At 46.6% G+C, this 20,323-nt stretch overlaps 1 protein-coding gene across 1 annotated transcript in view; it reads right to left on the bottom strand.

The window, feature by feature from the left end:
- Positions 1 to 10,931: 10,931 nt before the first annotated feature.
- Positions 10,932 to 20,323, bottom strand: part of LOC100121207 (zeta-sarcoglycan) — a 94,641-nt gene continuing 85,249 nt past the window's right edge. The window contains exons 6-8 of the mRNA XM_031922337.1: positions 12,744 to 12,933; positions 12,090 to 12,282; positions 10,932 to 11,743 (exon numbers count right to left, since the gene is read on the bottom strand). Of these exons, the coding sequence (XP_031778197.1) occupies positions 11,431 to 11,743; positions 12,090 to 12,282; positions 12,744 to 12,933 (696 nt within the window). The 3' untranslated portion in view covers positions 10,932 to 11,430. The remainder of the gene's footprint in view (positions 11,744 to 12,089; positions 12,283 to 12,743; positions 12,934 to 20,323) is intronic.

Genomic DNA, 20,323 nt, shown 5'->3' with positions numbered 1-20,323 from the left:
ATCGAATATTCGCCCAAGCAATCATATACCTACACACCAGACACATCTGTATAATATACACACTCGTGAAATTTCAGTATAATCACACCTAAAATTTTTACCAATTTTTTCCCCTCGACTCCCAATCACTTAGCGCTCAATCGGCGCACAATTTTCAGCCGCGAGAGATCAATGCTGCCGCCGCACATCATATTTTATTCAAAACCCTTGCGATCATGAATTCCAACACTCTCTCTCTCTCTCTCTCTCTCTCTCTCTCTCTCTCTCTCTCTTCGTATCATTTTCGATACACCCTCGCGCGGCACTAGCGCGGGAGATGAAAATTTTTCGCAGTTTTAATGCGCGATCCATCTTTCCCCGCTATTAAATCGCTCGCGCTTCGCTCGTCGTCGTTCCCTCAAGTTTTCAGATATCGCGGCGGCGCCGGCGCCGCTTATGTTAATAAGGCGGGAAATTCAAATGCCGGATTATAATTGTTAATTCGTTAAACGATCCTGTGAGCCTGTGTCCCTCCCCCTTCTCTTCATCAATTTACCGGTCGCTCTTTCTCTCTTTCCCTCAAAATCGAGGTATTTTTCTTCCCTAACGCTTCCTCTTCAGCTCGTCTCCTCAAAGTTTCTCGCAGTTGTTCCAACTTTATGTCTTCTTCTCTTCTTCTTCTTCTTCTTCTTCTTCTTCTTCGCGATCGTCGTCTTCTACTCGGCGGAGTGGGTAATATTTTTACATAATGCAAACAGCTGTTTGAATTAAAACGCAATTAAAGAGAGAGACTGCAGATTCGTACAAGCTACTATACTGGCGCAGCTTTTTCACGACTTCTTTTATACGCTTAAGCGCACCTGCGAGTAACACGCTCTTGAAAGCGCATTAAACTCGCGCGCGGCGCTGCACATGGAGCTTCAAAGCGCTTTATGCAGAAAAGCCCGCGCGACTTTTAATTTTCGCTGTATATACGAGTGCAAATATTTGCCTCTTCCTTCCCACGATATTTTTCGTCTTTTTCAAAATGGACCATCACCAGTCGCTGCGAGTACTCCGCGGAAGAGTCTCAAAGGAGCCTTCGAGCTACAACGCTGACCTGTATAGATGTATAGCACCGAATGATCGATGAAGAGAAGCAGATTTCACTGACAGCTCAATACACACTGGACTCGCGACGCTTGTGTGAAAAGAGCAACATGTGCAGCTTAGCTTGGGAGGTCTCTTTTGCCGTGAAATCTGAAAAATTGAACTTCTCTGTTTCTCTGAAGTGGAGTAGCGTATAAGCTATACACACTCGCTCTATAAAAATCGCCACCTGCTTTCCTTCCGGCCCAAGCTATATGTATGCACCTCGAGACGAAAAAACGATCTCTCGCGAAGATGATCGAGACTCGGCGTGCAACTATTGGCAAATTATAAATTGAAAGACTTTATCGACGCCTGCACACAGACACCCACACACACACTTACGCGCATACCCTTATAACGTATCTCTTTTTTAATAGAGCTCGCGAGAGCTTGCGAGTTCCCGACAAGTTTTTAATTTAGGAGTAGTCGTCGTCTGCACATTCTCCGAACGCCCGCGTGTAGGTATATATAAGTCGAACGTATACTGCAGCGCTCTCGAGAAAAAGTTCTGGGGAGATGTGTATTACGCGAGCGACTTTATCGACCGAGAAGCGCGCGCGAGCTACGCGAAATTAATTACGTCGGAATTATATCGCGTCGCGAGCGAGACGTATACGCGACTTCATTTCGTTCTCGCAAAAATTTCAACTATCCCTCTCGAATAAAATCTTGCTCCTCTCCCCAGAGTTTTTACATCCAATATGGAAAAGCTTTTCCAAGTTTACGCAAAACTATGTCGGTAAGCGACAGTCGAAATAGGGGGGTATATACGCAGCTCCTCACGAAGTATTCTCGTATAAAGAGCTGCGCGTCTCTTTGTGCGGAGCATGTCGAACTTATGAAAATTAATAAGAAAAATTGGCCATAAATTCGCGAGAGAGGGGAACCAACCGCGCGCCCCCAATAAAACGGAGGAATTACGTCATTCCGCAACCCCCTTACATATATCCTACCTCTTGACTTACACGGAGTTGAGGTTATGTACGACTCCTCCCGTGAAACTATGCCCCCCTTTTTACTCTCGCGCGCGCGGCGGAATACACCGAGAAATTCACTTATACACCAGAACCTTTTTTTTCAGGCGCGGGAAATTCAAATTTACAATCGACTTCCCAAACTCGGGAAAAAGGGGGCCGCTGAGTGGCTGTACCTATATAAAGCCGCTCCCGCGCACGGCTCGACATAAAAGCGTCTGCTGCTCTTCGCGTGCTCTAGGGCGATCCCAGTTTGGTTATTAAATTTTCTTATCCGTTAAGAGCCGCTCGGCGTCGTCGTCGCCGTCGTCGTCGTCTACGGCGACTCCCACGGGGCGCTGACTTATCATCGCGGCGCATTCCGAAAGAAGAATTACGGCGCGCAATCTTCGGCCGCCTCTCCTCTCTCTCTCTCTCTCTCTCTCTCTCTCTCTCTCTCTCTCTCTCTCTCTCTCTCTCTCTCTCTCTCTCTCCGCAGCACAGAGGTATATAATCGATGTCGCTCGCGCTGTCGGTAGAGTTTTATTGGGCCGCCTCTCTCTCTCTCTCTCTCTCTCTCCCGAATTACCTCGTTCGGGAATTTCATAACGGCCGATAAACATTTTTCTTAGGGGGCTGCTCGCGGGCCCCCCTACAGTCGAAATTTATGCTCTCGAGTCTCCCATCGCAGTTTCTCTCGGGATATCTCTCGCGGATTCGGCGCGGTAAGTATAAAAATAGAAAATTCCGTCCCGATGCACTATACATAAGCTATATATAGCATTGCGGCATGCGGTGTCTTATTCCTATATACGCGCATCAGACAGACAAAGCCGGCTCGGGGTGCATTATTTTTGCCATTATATTCGCAAAGAAAGCAAAGGGGCTCTCAAGCTCTCTCGCGATATCATTAAACTTTCACAATGACCATAGCGCGAGCGGCGGCGCCGTAGTCTCTTTAGTCGCGGCTTCATTTTTCTCGGGGGCTGGGGCGCAAACGGAAATAAACGGATACGACGCCGCGCAACGACGGCGGCGACGGCGGCGGCGGCGGTAGCAGCTGCAAAAAAGCGGGAATTTCACCGCGGGCTGGATGACGGCCTTCTTTTTCTCGCTACGGCCAAGACGCTTCTCTGCTCTCGGCTCTAAAGTTCGAAATTCAGGTTAGCGGTGCGCTCGAATCTCCGGGATGTATTTTTCAATAACGCGAGGGAGATATGCGTTTCGTACATGGCCATCGCTGCGGTAATGGTAAAAAGAGGATCGCGCAACCGTTTTCGTGTATATTAAGACTTGAGAGAGGGGGAGTGTGCAGCTGCAGCGCCAGCGGAAGGGTTGTTAAGGAGCTTACGTTAATGACGACCTGACGCACCGGAGCGAAAGACGCGATCGACGAGAAACTATGTCTCTCTCTCTCTTTCTCTCTCTCTCTCTCTCTCTCTCTCTCTCTCTCTCTTCTCGTGTATATAATACGCCTTTCTGTGCCCTTTTTTCCGGAGGGGATTTGTCGAGAAAGAGAGAGAAAGCTTGACTGACCCGCCTTGTGCGCCCTCGCGGACTATTAATAATTGACACGAGCTTTAATCGCCGGCTGACTTAGCCTCCGCGAGAGAGAGAGAGAGAGAGAGAGAGAGAGAGTTAAGACCCTTTTACCCTCTTACGTCTTCTCCCTTTTTCATACGCGCTGCTCAATTACGCCCGTCACATCCGCGACGGTGAAGACTCTTTGAGCAGCAATAAGAGGGTCTACTACTCTCTCAGCTCTCGGTGTTTACACCGATGTAAAACGTGTATTTCCGGCTCTACTCTCCATACTATAGTGTGTAATGGGATTCATCACGACCGCTCTCGATCCAGCGCGGCGGGTAAAAGTGTGCAGCAGCACATCCGCTCGGAAAAACCACCGCCGCGAGTAAACATAGATGGGTGGAGAGAATCGAGAGAGAACGATTTAATGCAGCCGACGTCTGTCCCATTGTTTTTTCAGATCAATCCGTGTCGAGATTGAATGTTTATATATTTGATGCATCGCGCTCGGGCTATGTATAGCCGTAGAGATATACGCTATCGGCGGACTCCGGTCAAGAATAATAGTCGCGCGCATTGCGCACCATTGATTTTCTTCTCCCGATGGCTTTTTCCCCTTTTTCCCAATGCGGACTTGTATGGGGTTTAATGAATCCGCGAGCGCGTGTCCCAAGGTAAATATTGAGATTTTCTATTCTTCCGCGCGGCGCTTGTGTACAATGGCCCGCAGTGCTGGTAATCGATTCCATTAGCGGACGGCTGAATATTTTAACCGTTGGCCTAGGCAAATTGAACCATTTCGCTCTTCTCCTTTACGTGTCTGTGTGTAATTTCTTGAAGAAATAATCCATCCGCGAAAGAGGATTATTTCTTTTGTGCGACGTGCTATAGCTTGCTGTAATTACGCGTTTGATTAATTATACGCGGCTCGACTTTCCTGAAAAATTAATATCTTTACACGGGGTGAGGACACACTTGGGAAGATTAGCGCGATTTTCGTAATTTACTCCGTTTCGACGTGAAGCGAAAGCGTCTCTTCGCAGTAGGGCTAACCCGAGAGAAGAGAGAATCATCGTGGAGAAGGATATAAGCTGAAGAAGCACTTCGCCAACTCTCGCCGCGCAGTGTACAAGCTCGTCTCGAGGAACACAAGGCGTCGACCAACTAGGTCAGCCTACACTCCAGAAGAACTTCCTCCTCCGCCATATCGCGCACAGTCGGACTTGTGCATTGCTTCGCGCAAGCTCCCACTCAACAGGTTCAACAAGCCTCGCATTCGCCGAATAATAACAAAGAAGGATCATGGGAATCGCTTTTAACCGAAAGAGCTCTGATTTATGCCGCGAAGCGAGAGGCAAACAAGCTTTCTTTCCGATCTTCCCTGCGCAGGACACCTCGTCGCATTCGTATAATGGCTCTCCCGACTGTTTGCCGGCGCCGAGGCCGCATATCATAACTATTCAAATCGTCGAAAGGGACTCTAGGTATATGTGTCCGCTCGACGACTGCTTTTGAATATTTACCCTCGTGGCACTTGCACAGCTACTGTTTGCGCAATTATCAAGCGGTGGAAATTCTTCAGCGTTTACGTGGCGATATGTATATAGCGGTGTACGTTGAGAAAAGGAGGGACGATTAGACTGCAGTACACAAGGAAGCGTCTCGTAGACGGACGAGAGAGCGCGGCGCTAAGTCGCTCGCTCGAATCCACGTCACGTGCGTTTCCGCGCCGGCAGATTTACGCGAATTCTCCAGCGAGATCCCCGCGGCTTACAGCTCTCTCTCTCTCTCTCTCTCTCTCTCTCTCTCTCTCTCTCTCTCTCTCTCTCTCTCTCTCTCTCTCTTCGAATTTATGCGCTCGCAGAAAGGCTCTAATTGAGTTTATCGATTACGAGAGCTTCGTGCGCATACTCGTTTTTACGTCTCTATATTCATACGCATCAAAAATAGCATGCATAGCAGATAGAATGTTAAAAAAAAGCTTTGATTTGTAGCGCGAGGTTTTTAATCGACAGTCCGCAGTATAGACGTCTCGGTTCCGCGATTCGGCAACGGTGATTGATCGGTCGCGATTAGCCGCGCGTCGATTAACCGGCCGCTTGTAAATCTGCCCGCCGACAAATTGGCAGCTGCGGCGGTTTTTACCTCGTTTCGGCCTTCCCTCTCCCTCTTTTTTTTTGTTCGCGCGCGCTCGCGCAGCGAATTTAACGCTGCGATGGAGACGAGGGAATCTAATTTATTAGCTGAGGCCGCCCGCGGAGCTTAAAAGCCTTGTACACATTCGGCCGGCTATCGGCGCTTCTTTATACGAAAACTATGCGCGGCTCTTTCGTTCTTTCCTCATTTTTTTTTGTCCTCGTTAAACTCGATTAACCGCGGCTGATTATGCGCGAGTCCAGGAAACTTAAGCGGGGGATCGAAGTAACGCGGCGCAAAAAAGCTGGGCACTTTGAAATTTCAGATTGGCTTTTAATTCGCGCTCGCGCGACAAAAGGGAAAGCTCATAAGCGAGTTGCGCAACTTTATGCCGGGGCGAGCTTTGTGCGTGTAACTGACGCCGCGACGGGAATAAAATTACGTCGTATAGCACACTTGCGCGAATCTGTCATCGCGTGTGTGTATTGTGATACTTATGCGAGAATATGTATATAGTGTTTCGCGGAAAATTATACTATACATCCTTAGCGATGATTGTAAGGCGAACGAGTACACTGTTATGGTTCGAAGAAACGAACCGCAGAAGTTTCGAGCGCTAAACGGAGGCTATTCTCTGCGCGAGTACTCACGCAGCAGTCGATTTCTATGCGATATTGTCCCGCGCGAAGTAAGTTCCCGCGAGTGTTTTTGCCGCTCGGAGTTTGGATAATGCGTGGGTAGTCTCGCATAAACGCCCTCCCCTCCGAATTAAAATCCAGCTGTTACCGGATTCCAAACTTTTCGAATACACCGCGGTGGCTGGGAACGTCCCTTCAGGATCTTCTGCCGCCGCGCGCAATTCGAAAAAGTACCGAGAGAGCTTTTGAAATAATTCAAACCCCGTGTAGAAGAGAGGGAGAAAGAGTGGGGAAAAAAAACGCAAACGCGCGCACTTCCCTCTCGCCGTTACGGGTCACTTCCGCGATTACTCATGCCTCGGGTAAAATTAAACTCTCGGCCCTGTCGCCGCGGCTCAGCACGTAAACAGCGCGAGCGACGACGCCGCGCAGATAAAAGTAAAACCGCGCGAGCAAGCCCTTATTAAATCGCGCGCGGGCGAAGCGTGTCCGCTCTTAATTGTAGAGAGAGCTGGCCCCGAGCAGCCCTTTTCTCCCATACCTATATATACGTGTGCACGTATACATTCGCAGAGCTGCTCGACTCGAGTGATTGATAACGAAGGAAACTTCGTGCACTTTATCAGAGAACTTCTATCTACGCTTGTCTCTCGCTCTCTCTCCTCTCTCTCTCTCTCTCTCTCTCTCTCTCTCTCTCTCTCTCTCTCTCTCTCTTGCGCTAATTAATTTAGTTAATCGTCTTCGTCCCGACAGGAGGGCGAGAGTTTTGTCAGTCGAGTTGAGGGATGCATCGATGCGATTCGAGGCTTTTTTCTCACGAAGCTGCGTATATGAAGTTTAATCAGGATCGATCGGAATAGCAGGTGTGGATTTTTAGAAAACTTTTAGAAAAGTTAACCGCGTCAACAGTTTTCTCAACGCGCTGCATCTTGATCACGACGCCTCCGCAGCTGTACGCAGCAATCAGCTTCCTCCGCGAGTCTCTCTGAACTTTCCCTCGGTTGCGCACCTAAGAATACACACAGCGCGATGATTGCGCTCGGAGAATGAAACTATACGCGCGTCGCCATCCAGCTTCTTTATTGAAATTGCCGTGCGCGGAGCCTCCCTTCCCTCTCTCTCTCTCTGTGTATGTGTGGGTTTAAACGAGAAAGATGATTACACCGTGCTCCGCGCGCGCGGCTACTCGTAATATTGAAAATTCTCTCTTCTTTTCTACGCCCCCGCAATATCAGGGCATCCAAACCGCGATAATTTCCAAGTAGCTCTTCAGAGCGATTGTGTGCGGGGCTGTCATATCCGAACGCTTTAGCTCATTCGCGAGAGTAGACCGCGGTCGGCGAAAAAAAGAGAAGAGAAGAAAACGGAAAAAGCTCGTGTGTATGTACATTACGCGGCTGAACGGACGAACGAAAAAGAAGAGGAAGGGGAGGTATGTACGTATACCCTCGTACTTAGCAAAGAAACGACGTCGTTGCCGGAGAGGGAGAGAGAGCTAGCCTGGAATTATAATTCGGCGATGTAATTCCCGCGGCCCGAGAAACGGTACAGCGCATACCCCCGCCGCGTTGCTATGCATTTGTCAGGGACTCGTTATTTCGGTGGAAGGCTCTTTTCATTTTTCCCGCTATACACCGCCTCTGCTACCGGGAGAGAAAGGAAAGAGTGATTTTTTAACTGCGCGTGAAGACGACGACGCTGTATCTATCCGTGTGTGTGTAGCAGTCGATGCGGATTTAGACAAAAATGCGAGGGCCTGTGTGTTCCTTTTTTTTCATCGGGATCGACGAGCGTTTGAAGTTTCGACGACCGCATCGCTCGTATGGATTTCATTGTATCGTATAGGCATTGTTTTTTTTCGAGAGAGGAGGAAATTCTATACACGACACTTTGGAAAATTGTTTTCGGGACGGTTTTTTTACGACGATCGTAGAGAAGCGCGGGAAAAGAGCTTCGCTTTCGATTAAAACGAAAGCGGCGCGTTGTGCGAGAGCAAAAATAATTTTACTGCTGCTATGCTGGGGAGGTATATCCGTAGAGAGAAAAAAAAGCACAGTAGAGCTTTGGCGTTTAATCGAGGACAATGTCACGGTCGGCTGCGAGAGAGAGAGAGAGAGAGAGAGAGAGAGAGAGAGAGAGAGAGAGAGAGAGAGAGAGAGGAAGGTCGATAGGCGTCGCGGGAGCAGCGCAATTAATCGGGTTTGATTGCCACTGCAACAACTGCCTGTTGTTGTCCGACACACGCGAACAAGCTGTGGGCCGCGATAGAGTATATAGGAAAAAGTCGTTAGAATCGCCGGCTAGTTTCCGCTGATCGACGCTTTATACCCGGTTTATATAGCGCACGTCTCTGTGTATGCAATTTCCGCGGTGAAATTAACGGTTAAAAAAATAGCCGCGATTTTTAATCAAACGCTGCAGTAGCTGGAAGGAGGTAACGAGGCTCTAAAACGAGACCCCGAGTCCATCAGCCATCTCTCTCTTGCGCGCGGCGGTGGAGTACAAATGACGGTAGCTCGCTCGCTCTTCTAGTATTTCTCTCTCTCTCTCTCTCTCTCTCTCTCTCTCTCTCTCTCTCACTACATTTTTTCCACTCAGCCGCTAATTCGCGAGCGCGTACGCCGAAGATTGGCTCGCTCTGTTACCTGCAACTTTAATCTCGAATTCGCCGCGGTAAAATTACATCTGTCAAGGAGATTGGTTTCGCTCGCTCGCTCGCTCTGTGGTGCTAATTTTCCACGAAGACTCTTGGAAGCTGGCTGCGGGAAAAATTTGCGAATTCGCAGCCTCAATTTTGGCAGCCGCTGGCTATTCTCCGCAAGCGCAAGGTCGTAACGGCAGCCGCCTGCGGCGTTATGTAGCTGCAGGCTCGTAACAATTTGCCCTCGTTTAGGGCTTCCTCGCTCTTCTTTGTATCTCTCTAGCCTCCCGCTGAATGGACTCTTAGGTGTGCTGCCTCGAATTTTCAATTATTTCGAGCCTCGACTCCATACACACGCTGTATGTATGTACATACTTTTGTGTGGGAAATGACGCTGAAAGAATGTAGGCTGCTGTTTTTTTCTTGTGGAACGACCTTGTTAGGGCGCAAATAACAAAGGGATGCAGCGAGTTTTCGAAGTAATTATATGCGAGTTTGAGGTGAAGGAAGTAGAGACAAGGTCGAGAGTTATAATAAGCAAGATGCGATGTTTCAACGATAATTGCTAATTTTATTGATATACAAGATATGATACATCGCGGGTAGTGTGCTGCCGACACTGCTACGTACACAATACGACGACGCGGACATCTGTATCCTTCGCTCATTTGCTTCGTTCGTATGTCGCCTTTGTATGTATATTATGTATACTTCGTTTCGTCGGAAAATACACCTCGGAATCGATGCGCGGACACTTTCGTCGCCTCGACGGCTCGATGCTCGTTATTAATCTTGGTTTTTTTTCTTCTTGTTTTCCGGGTCACATTATTTTCGCTTCATTCGTGGAGATAACTATAGATATGTATACACTTGCGCACTGGCGTTTTTTTAGAGACTCAATAATATCAGTTTTCGCGCCAAGTCAGCCGAGAGGCTTTCAAGGTTCGTCGAGCTTTGCTGGATGTGATTTTGTTGTTGTTTTTATTTCGGTTTATTTTTTCATTTATTTTTTCCGTTCGGAGATGATCCGCCGATATGTCCGATGCGATATCCGACACGATTTGCGCAAGTCCGCGAATCGCAGCTGACGCTTGACAATTGTTACAACGGTTTGCGTTTTCATCTCTCTATTTGTGTACATTATGCGGCTTCGTAAGTTTAGACTGTACGAAAACGCTGTAAAAATTTAAAAAACTCGAGTTATTACTTGCTTTGAGACACGTGTCACGTGAGATGATGGTTCAGACGGGTCGTTCTGGCCGTTTGTTCGTTAAATTTAAGTATAGAGTATACAATGTCATATTTATATATTTGAATAACGAATTTATCGACGGTGTTTATATTTACAGACATTTTCAGTTCGTTGGTAAATCAATGAGTGGATGAAGCCTTCGATTTCAAAGGGTTTTATTGAATAGTTTTTTCTCTCAAACGTACATTATTTACAAACCGAGCTCATAAATGGCAAAAATATTCAATTTTCATATATATCATCGCAGCTACGGTATAGCTATATAGTAACAATTCTTTTCAGCGTATTTTGAAATAAACTTCGATATTTATAGAAATATACATGCAAACACTAATTAAAATAATGTTCAACTCTGGTTAATACAAATGAATCGCAATGAAACGCCTATGTTTATATTCACAACGTTACAAAACTCTATGTAATTCATATAATATCTTTATATATATATATATATATATATATATATATATATATATATAATCATCGCAAAGTTAAAAAAGGTGTTCGTTCTCACGGCTATATGCAAAATTACAACGATTCAAATGAGAAACCAAGAGCTTTATATGTATACGTATAGTAACTGCATATTATCGAAGCAGCTGCACCTACGGCTAACCATTTAACAATTAATCTAAAAGCCGCGCATACACTTTTCCCTATTTTTTCTTCTTTTGACCGAAATTCTCAAAAATATCCTCGCCTAGTAGTTTTACACGTATACTTATTATAGTAGCAGAGCTCCGTAGGCTACTTGTTACATGGGTACGAGGTGCAGTCTTTTACAACCCAACCTTATTAAAACTATATCGTAAGTCTCTTATCACAAATTCATCCTTCACCGATAGGAACAAATATAGCTTCGCAAAATCTACGTGTGTGTGTGTGTGCGCGTGTGCGCGCGCGCGCGCGTGTGTGTGTGTGGTGATCCTCATACATAATATAATATGCATAACATAAGAACCACAACGCGATCGCTCATTCAATGCAGAACAACACCCTATGCAGAGAGATCTCTCGTCATTACGCGTAATTGGCAATTCGAGACGATAATTCGAGCTCGTCCGTATAATAGAAGGAATAAGGGACGTCGGCTGAAGCGGCTACGCGCAGTAGTAACGCTCCGGCTACGGCCAGACGCGCGCCGCAACAAAATAATTCGTGATTCCCCTCTCATTAGCAGACGCTCTTGTCGGCTTGGCAGATGCCCTCGGGCGGCGCGAGGAAGAGTTTGCCGTCGGCGCAGGCACAGAGTTGGTAGACGGCGACACCTTCGGACCTACTGCTCGACGATTGCCGTCTCGTAGGCGGTGGGCTGCTCGACCTCAGACCCTTGAGAACGACGCTCCGGGAGTCCAGGATCACCGAACCTTGTTGGCTGCTCAGCTTCAGCTGGGACAGACAGCTCGCGCTTATGCCGCCCGCTGACGACTCGATGTCTATCCGCTGTGGGGCTCGGACTTGCAGGGAACGCGTCGCTGACTCCAGCCTGGAATATAGAGGAAGAGAGAGAGAGTCGGGTAATTAATATTGCAAATTTTTGGTGTTGCAGTGAGTTTTTTTTTATTTTTAGCCAATGTTTCATGTGAACGGAGTGAAATACAATATTTGACGAAGGAACTTTGGCTTTACGCGAGCGGTATTTTGTCAAATAAACGACATGGAATTTATTTACACAGCGAATGGATTTTTCATTTTATTCGAATGCTTTTAGAAAAATTGCAGCGATACCTTTTTTTTCAAATGTGAACTCGAGTATTTGAATATCTTGTTTAACGGTACGTATTTTGTAGCAATGAGCGAAGCGACTCAGAGGGTATTGATAAAAGAATTACCTGAGATCTCGACCAGCCTCGGAGCTAACGAGCGGTGTCTGGACGCTGCCGTCGAACACAGCTCCGCCGATTCCGGTCACCTTCAGTGTCTTTGCTCCGACGACGACACGTTCCCTGTCGGCCGAGAAGAGCAGCTCACCGTTTGGCTCTGTTATCCGGAAGGACCTCGACACGCACTCTGCCTTGTCCTCCGCTGAAACAAGCCCGAGAACGTGACTCGAAAAAAAGGTATTTGTGTAAATAAATAAAACTTATTTCGCTTTGAAAATCGTCGGCGGACGAAATACCGGTCCGAATTCACGCCCCAGATAGTCGATAAATTATAAAATCTAGATCACACCTGGCAGAGCTACGTGCGATTACATTTTGACGAGCCGTTCGACAATCCTTGAATTTTCGCTTAAAAAAACGGCGATTGTTTAATTTTCGAAACTCGGCGACCGATGAAATTAATTAAACTCGTTACGGTCTGTAACCTACATTTTCCCTGATGGCTATTCGAAGAGGATTTTTGGGTTTTATTCCGGATATGGATTCAATGATAACTCGAACACCAACGAAGCGCCGAATTATCAAAAGAAAAACCTTGTCAAGGAGAATTAAATATTTCAACGTAAAAATAGCGAAACGTAATGTAATAAAAAATGGTCTTACTCAAGGTGAATCTGGCGAGGACCTGTCCGTTGTCGCCCCTGGCCGATGCTGTAAAGTTGGCCCAGGACTCGAGCATCAGGTTGCTGCCTCGTCGCGACTTGACGCTCGAGGCTATGAGGGCGTCGAGTATGGCAGCCTGGCCCCTCAGCTCGATACCGCCCGGGATGACCTTTAACGAGCCCATGCCCTCCTGCAACGCACACGTTTTATTCAGCTGCGCACAGAAATGCTCGGGAGACAGCTCGCACACACACACACACACACACACACACACACGCTTGCAGTTAAGGGGACGACCGTTATCACGCGCGTAGTCATTCGATTAACCGTAGTAGCTCACTGTAATTTCCCCCATCCATCGAAATTACCCAGGCCGAATTCGTATATAGAGGGGGGGGGGGAGTGTGCGCGCCTGCTGCGGGGGGCTAACTCGCGCTTAATGGCGGCCCATTTCGTGATTATGAAAATTAATTGACCCCGTCGCGCGTGACCGCCTACCTGTACACCGCGCGAGCGCCGCACAACCTTCTCATAGGGAGGCGGACCCCTATATACACCTATATACACCCGACACCGCGAATCGTATAATGCGCTGCAATATTGATTGTGTCGCGTACTGGGGTAAGTATGTGTGCGGTCGACTGTGTGCACCTGTACCTGCGCTAGTCGCGCCGACGGGATAATCGAAAGAAGTAATGGACTCTTTCTCAGTTTAAGGGGTTTACGTATTAAGGGGCTGTGAGATGAGGTCGCGCTTCCTAATTATCATTAGTTTTCGACCATGAGCGAGTATACGTGCGCTCGCTTTTAATGGCCGTTTTACGCAGTCCCCGAAAAAATGGGAAAAAATGTTCATTGCCCCGTGTGTTCTGTTTTTTCGCTCTTTCGCTCTCTCTCTCTCTCTCTCTCTCTCTCTCTCTCTCTCTCTCTCTCTCTCTCTCTCTCTCTCTCTCTCTCTCTCTCGTTCGCGATGAAAAATCACGCGGACTTTTGTTAATCGAACGAGCAGCGATAACGAACGCGCGCGCACGGTTGAAAATTATAAGCCGCACCGCTTATTATTCACTGACGCAGCAGAGAGCGTCGACTTTTGAAAAGTCGTGTGTATCGAAAAAAAGCCTTTCATTGCGCGCGAAAATCGAGCGGATATACAAACGCGCGATTGCGTATCTATCAATCAGCCGGTATTAATTACATTCCGGCAGAAGCTTATCGCCCGTCATTCATCCTTACTACGTATCGATGCGCGGCCGATCCCCGTGTCCGATATGCCGCGGCCCTTTATTACCCCTCGGTTATTTTAGCCAGAAAAACAGCGATACGCCCCCCTCGTGCTTCTGGAAATATTATCGGGGCGAGCACAAAAGAACCATCGCTTTCGTTTGATCTTATTCAGCCGGCGGGGCGTGCAATTAACTGCGAGAAGATTTCGCGAATCGGCTCGTTAAACACGATGTATCAAAAGCTCTGATGATCGCAATTATTAAAAGTTATTCTTTCCTCGTCGCAGAGAGATCTACGCAGCACACACACACACACACACACACACACACACACACACACACACACAACAGGTCTATCCAACAGCCAACTCGACGGGATGTAGAAGCACTTGGCGTCGTAGACTCATCGGCCGTACGGCAATTAGCCCTGCGATGCATTATAGCCCCTCGCGCTTATTGGATTCGGGCGCCGTCGGGCCAGAGCAGTGGCGGCTTGCGTGGCGTTGATTGCGGATATCATTCCCGGGACGCTCTGAATTATGTTTACGAGCTCTCTCTCTCTCTCTCTCTCTCTCTCTCTCTCTCTCTCTCTCTCTCTCTCTCTCTCTCGACCTTCTGTAATTGCCCGCTGAAATATCGCGGACGATTAGGCTCGCTGCTTTCCTGTATTATACACTCATTACGGCCGAAGACTGCGCGGATTTATGAGGAGAGCGATGTATAGCGGCGAGTAATAATCGAGGATGTATAAGCCGCGAGAAAATACAAAGTCGTCGCTAATTAACGTTTGGCCCCGAGGCCGACCGCGAAACGTCCATCTCGATTGTCAACTCGAACTGGCCCGGCTCTGCGGACGGGGGGAAAAAGGGACAATGAGGAGAGAGAGAGAGAGAGAGAGAGAGAGAGAGAGAGAGAGAGAGAGAGAGAGAGAGAGAGAGAGAGAGAGAGAGAGAAGAAAACCGCGAGGAAGACGAGCTCCATTAACCTAATTGAAAAAAAATATCTCCAAATTGACGCTGCTGCCGCTTCAGGAGCAGGTATCCGGAGCACCGGCCATTGTCGAACTCATAACCGCCTGAAAACATCTGGGACGCCACTGCGCGCTCTGTGTGCGATGATAATTAGTGCTGCGACGATGGGCCTCCCTCACTTCTCGGTCAGTTTCTTTCTTTTTTTTCTGGTAATGAGCCGTTTCGCGGAGGGTGCTGTCGTCGTTATATTGTTATTTTTGTACACGTATGCTTCTCTTTATACGTTTATACAACAAACGAAACGAAAAACAATTCTATATTTTCGCTCCGATGATAATGGCAGCTTTGCTTCCCTTTGAAAAATAAACAAAATAAAAAAGAGCGGGAAAAATGAAATCTCGCCTCTGTCCCCGATTCAGCCTCCGGCCAGGCATCCATCCTCTCCTCGCTGAGCGAAAATTCACCTTTCTCTCGCTCTCTCGATATTTAATAAAAATACACACAAATACAGGCTGATGCCGACGCGCCAGAGGGCATCATTACGCGCTCGTCTTAGCGTTCCGTTTCTTTCGCTAATGTCTTTCCTTTTTTTCAGCCATTTAGACCGCGTATAATATACGGCTTCAGCCTCAGCTTCCCTCACATACGGGTGCGCTGCAGAGTAGGAAATAATTTTCGATACAGGTCGACCCAGTTTTGTTTCCCGCGCGAGCTTGCGGTGTATTTTAATGCGACGTGCGCGAGCTCGGGAAGATTTCGTTCCCTCTCTATAGCGCTAAGGGTGCGCCGCGCGGGAATGGAAACGTCGCGTCGTTTGATGAATTTCAAAATTTATGGTTACGCGATCGATACTCCTCTCGCTCTGCGATTCTCGAAATGCAGGCGAAGTTTTCGCGGTCGTGTGATATTTTCTTCGTATCGATATCGTCGATTATAACGGCGGTGCAGCAATTAATCGATGGGCGATCGCGTGAAAAAAAAAAATAATGGGAAGGAAGACAGTCGAAGTTGCGATAAACGTCAATCAGCATTACCGAAGGATTTCAATAACATTCAAAGTCTCGGGACGACCCTTGACGCGCGCACCTATAGCTCTACACACGTACATGCACACAGGAACTCACTCTCTCTCTCTCTCTCTCCCTCCATCGATTCGCAATTAATCGTCGGGGAGAGGTGCGCTCGCACGTCAATTCCGACGTAAACTTTCTCTATTTTAGCGGCAGCTGCCCCCCCCCCCCCCGATTCAAAGCCGATGACGTGCTCCGGAGTATTAATTCTGACGTTCGAATGTTAACTTCGGAGTTCTCTCTAATTTAGAGCGGAAATTATCATCCGCCCCCGCCTCCTTCGACAAGCTACTATATACACGCTGCTTTTGCTTTTTCAGTCTCTCTGCTACCTGCTGCTACTGTTTCAGCCTCGCCGTTAAGAATTAGTCCCCGAGAGAGAGAGAGAGAGAGAGAGAGAGAGAGAGACCGTCGGCTTTTAATTATTCCAGCATCGTCGTTTTTATTGGAATTCCGAGCAAAATCGGAGACTCCCTCCGTCGCTTTGTAATATTATCGCGGGAGAGCGGCCATAAAACTCAATAGTGTATGGAGACTATTTGTTTCGCGAAAGTACAGCGCGCGGCGCTACAGAGGAATATCCTCTGGGAGCATTAAAGGTATCGCACGCGTAATTTCTTCCGACTGCTCCTACTGCAAAGCTTTTGCGCATGTAAATCTTTTGTACGCTTGCGAAGCGTTTGCGCCGCTTTTTTGCCCTTTTCGATTAATAATTTTACTTTGTCATTTATTATATCCTACGAGTTTCCGGGAAGCTTCGCGAGATTTTATTATCCGTGCGCTGGCCTTTTTTCAGCAAAAATCGTCGGTACGATAACGAAACGGAAGGAAAAAGACACTCGCACACACACACACACTCGAAGCGAGCTTTTTAATTATACACACGGCTAAAGAGAGGCAATACACGTCGAAACGAATCGCGCGCGCGAGTCGAGCAGCGCTTCGATGCGATCGATAGCATCATCTGCTCCTTCTCACGCTGCACCATCTGCTATAGCAGACACTGGCAGCGGCGGCTTCTCTAATTGTCTACAAGGGGGCTTAATCGATCGCCGAGCGCAGCCACGAAACGAACGAGAGGAAGAGAATTTCATTTGCCGAATCGAAGCTTCTTGTCTTCGCGAGGATTATGCTCCGCGTCTGTGGCTATACATAAGGAATGTCTCTCGCGGGGATTGAAATTTTCTCTGCCGCGCGAATCTCCGATGAATTTTTGAACGCCGAGAGATAAGAAAAAATATTTTAGACTCTAACGGCTGAGCGTTGCAGCGTTTTAAGATCCTCCGTATCGATAAGCGTATGAGCTTCGGGGAATTCCGCGCGATTTTATCGGGGGAGGTCGAGAGTTACATTAGTGCCGGGTGAAAGCGATCGTTATACGCGAGTGCCGGGGAAAACTAGAAAATAAAAAAAAGGGAGGATTAAGAGCTCCGATGGAAATTCACTGATGCAGCTTGAGTAACGTCATTAGAAATACGAACTCGCTCTCGTAAAGGGTTTGATCTAGATAGGAGAATGCTTTCAATCCCGAGCAAATTAAAAAAAGATTTGTAAATAACCCCAGACTAATACGGTTGACGATTAATACGCGAGAAACCGCTGAAAATTCATTTGGAAGAAACTATGAAGGCCTATCAGTTATTCACGAGCTCCTTGGCGAATATGTGGGCCATTCCGTGTGTCGCGCTACTGCTGAACGTCGTTGTTGGAAAAAATTCGGACTGGTCCATTCAAAGCCACTGGCTCAGCTCACTTTCCGGGCAAATCAAACAGAATCTACGACCCTATCAAATTACCATCTGGTCGAATGGCTCCGAGTGCGGGCTCGAGGCCGTTGTGCTTCAAAAATTAACGCGGGAGTTTCCAGCCGTAGTCGTGAATTTGAACAATCTACGGATGGCGGTTGCCGATGAAACCTCGATCTCGTCGCCTGTTTTCGGAAATTTCAATCGAACCGTTTCGCTGTACGTGATACTGCAGTGCGTTGTCGGCAGAGTCGACGAGGAAGCTTCGACTGGGAGTTTAAAAGATTACTTGAATTTCTTCGTGCAACTATCTCCAAGCGCAGCGCGACCAAAGTGTCTTTTAATCCTGCTAGCTGACATGAATTCTCCGTGTAATTATGAGAGGCTCTTTGAATATGCATGGGAGAGAAAATTTCTCGACTTTTCCCTGTTAAAAGTCAGCGTACCGACTGACACAGCTTTACTTTATTACTTTAATCCATTTTTCCGAATAATCAATGTTTGCCTCTACGACTCGCTTAGCGTCAACATTTTCCCCGACAAGCTGCGCAATGCTAATGGACATCGCTTGAAAGTTCCTACGCTTCGTATAAGAGGACATTTTAATTTTACCAGAGATGAAAGTGGAGGAATATTGGTGACGGAGAGTATTCGATATCGCTTAACGGAGATGTTTGCCGAGAAATTGAACTTGACCATAGATTTCGCAGTCGATTTGACGGAGCACACGACTTTGGCATCGATCGTCGGCGCTACTATAGAAAATTTGGAAACAGGTGCTCTGAGCATGATAACCATTCCGGTTCCGAGGCCTGATACCCGGACGATTAACGATTCGATTCTGGTACTAGACCAGAGATACATGCACGAAGATTTGGTTGCAGTGGTACCGGTTCTCGATGCCAGCAAGAAAAACTTTTCCTCTGGGTTCTTCTTCTTCGTCTTCGTACTTCCAGTGACGGTGTTGACTGTTACAAACATAACCAGACTGATATGGAAGATCAGCTGGATTAACTACAGAGTCCTCGACGTTTTCGGACTTATCGTTGGAGCAGCGGTGGTAACCAAGCCCAGAAAATTCGCCGATAGACTGATCTAGTTCAGCTTATTCGTTATGTACACCAGATATTCGACGGAATTTTACTCAAAATTTACGAACATACGAGTGGTCGACGATCACTTGTTTCTCGATACCTTCAAAGCCATTGGAAACTCGGCTTTTAACGTGTACGTAAACAATGTGGTGTACAGTCAAACCTTCAGAAGCTACGATGACGAGCTGGAGAAAGTGAAGATGAAGACTATCAAGTTACACGATATTTCGACTTGCGTTGCTACGTTGAAGAAAAGTAAAAATGTCATTTGCATCATGACCAAGTCAACGGCTAAAGAATTTACCAAGATGTTTGGAGATGTGCATGGTAATCCAGTGATGAAGATAGCGAAGCCAGTTTTCTCTTCGGACAGTGTGGTGTACTTGTTTGAAGGAGGTTTTCCGTTCGTGGAAAAATTGAGAGACTTCTTGGAGAGGATGTACGAATCCGGAATTTATCACGTCATAGTGAATACTAGAAATACTTCGGCGATTGTGAACGATAACCAAGATGAAGTTCGTAAACATATTATTTTAGTTCAAATCATGTTGGTTTTTGTTAGTGGATGCACGTTTTCTCTGACCGTCTTTGTCATTGAACTGATAATTCACCATTCAAAGTGCAATAAATGGAATTTATAGCGTTCTTTTAATTAATGCACTACATGGACTGGACTACGTGATTTTGTAGATAACCATCGCAAAAAATACTGTATTATTTTAAATATGCACCGCTTAAACCGCGGATTCGGAGTGCAACGTAGTATTAAAAATGATTTATGATATACATTTTTCGCAAGGTAATTAAACATTCAGAAGATGCTTACTTGATGCCACGCACTACAAAACATGGATTTTTAACTGCTTCGACATTTTTTATAGAATTAGTTTATAATTGCATTTGTTGAAACACAAGTAAATAAAAAAATATCTGTAAAAAATAATAAAAAAAGACGGAGTATCGATCGCTGACTTTAATACAGTAGAATCCACAAGCTATTATTCCGTTGTGTCAATACTTGATAAAATCAATGGGTTTTCTAATTACGCCAAGATTTGTTTTAACGATAAACTTCCTGATCCAATCGTTCAACGGATTATATCAGAGGAAACACGTGTAACATAATAATGTACGCACTGACTTACAAAACACAAAAAAGTCATTAAGAGTTGACATTACGAAATCGATTTCCAACTCACATTAGTTGGAAGTTCTTCTACAAGCAGCAAGTGATACCGCAACAATAAATATTGGTGAATAAAATGCACATAATAGAAGCTTCTGTGAGCCATGATGCAAATTTTCAAAAAAAAATATGCGTATTATACTGCGCAGTTATAATAAACATTTGTGAAGGAACCTCAACAGATAACTGGCTGGAGTCACTCATCGAGAACATTGTTCAAAACTACAGACCACATCAGATAACTATTTTTACAAATGATACAAAAATGGAGAGTGCAATGCAACGGACTAT

The sequence above is a fragment of the Nasonia vitripennis genome, chromosome 1, assembly GCF_009193385.2.
Source record: "Nasonia vitripennis strain AsymCx chromosome 1, Nvit_psr_1.1, whole genome shotgun sequence".
Taxonomy (NCBI): Eukaryota; Metazoa; Arthropoda; class Insecta; order Hymenoptera; family Pteromalidae; genus Nasonia; species Nasonia vitripennis.
This window is presented reverse-complemented; position numbering and strand designations above follow the sequence as displayed.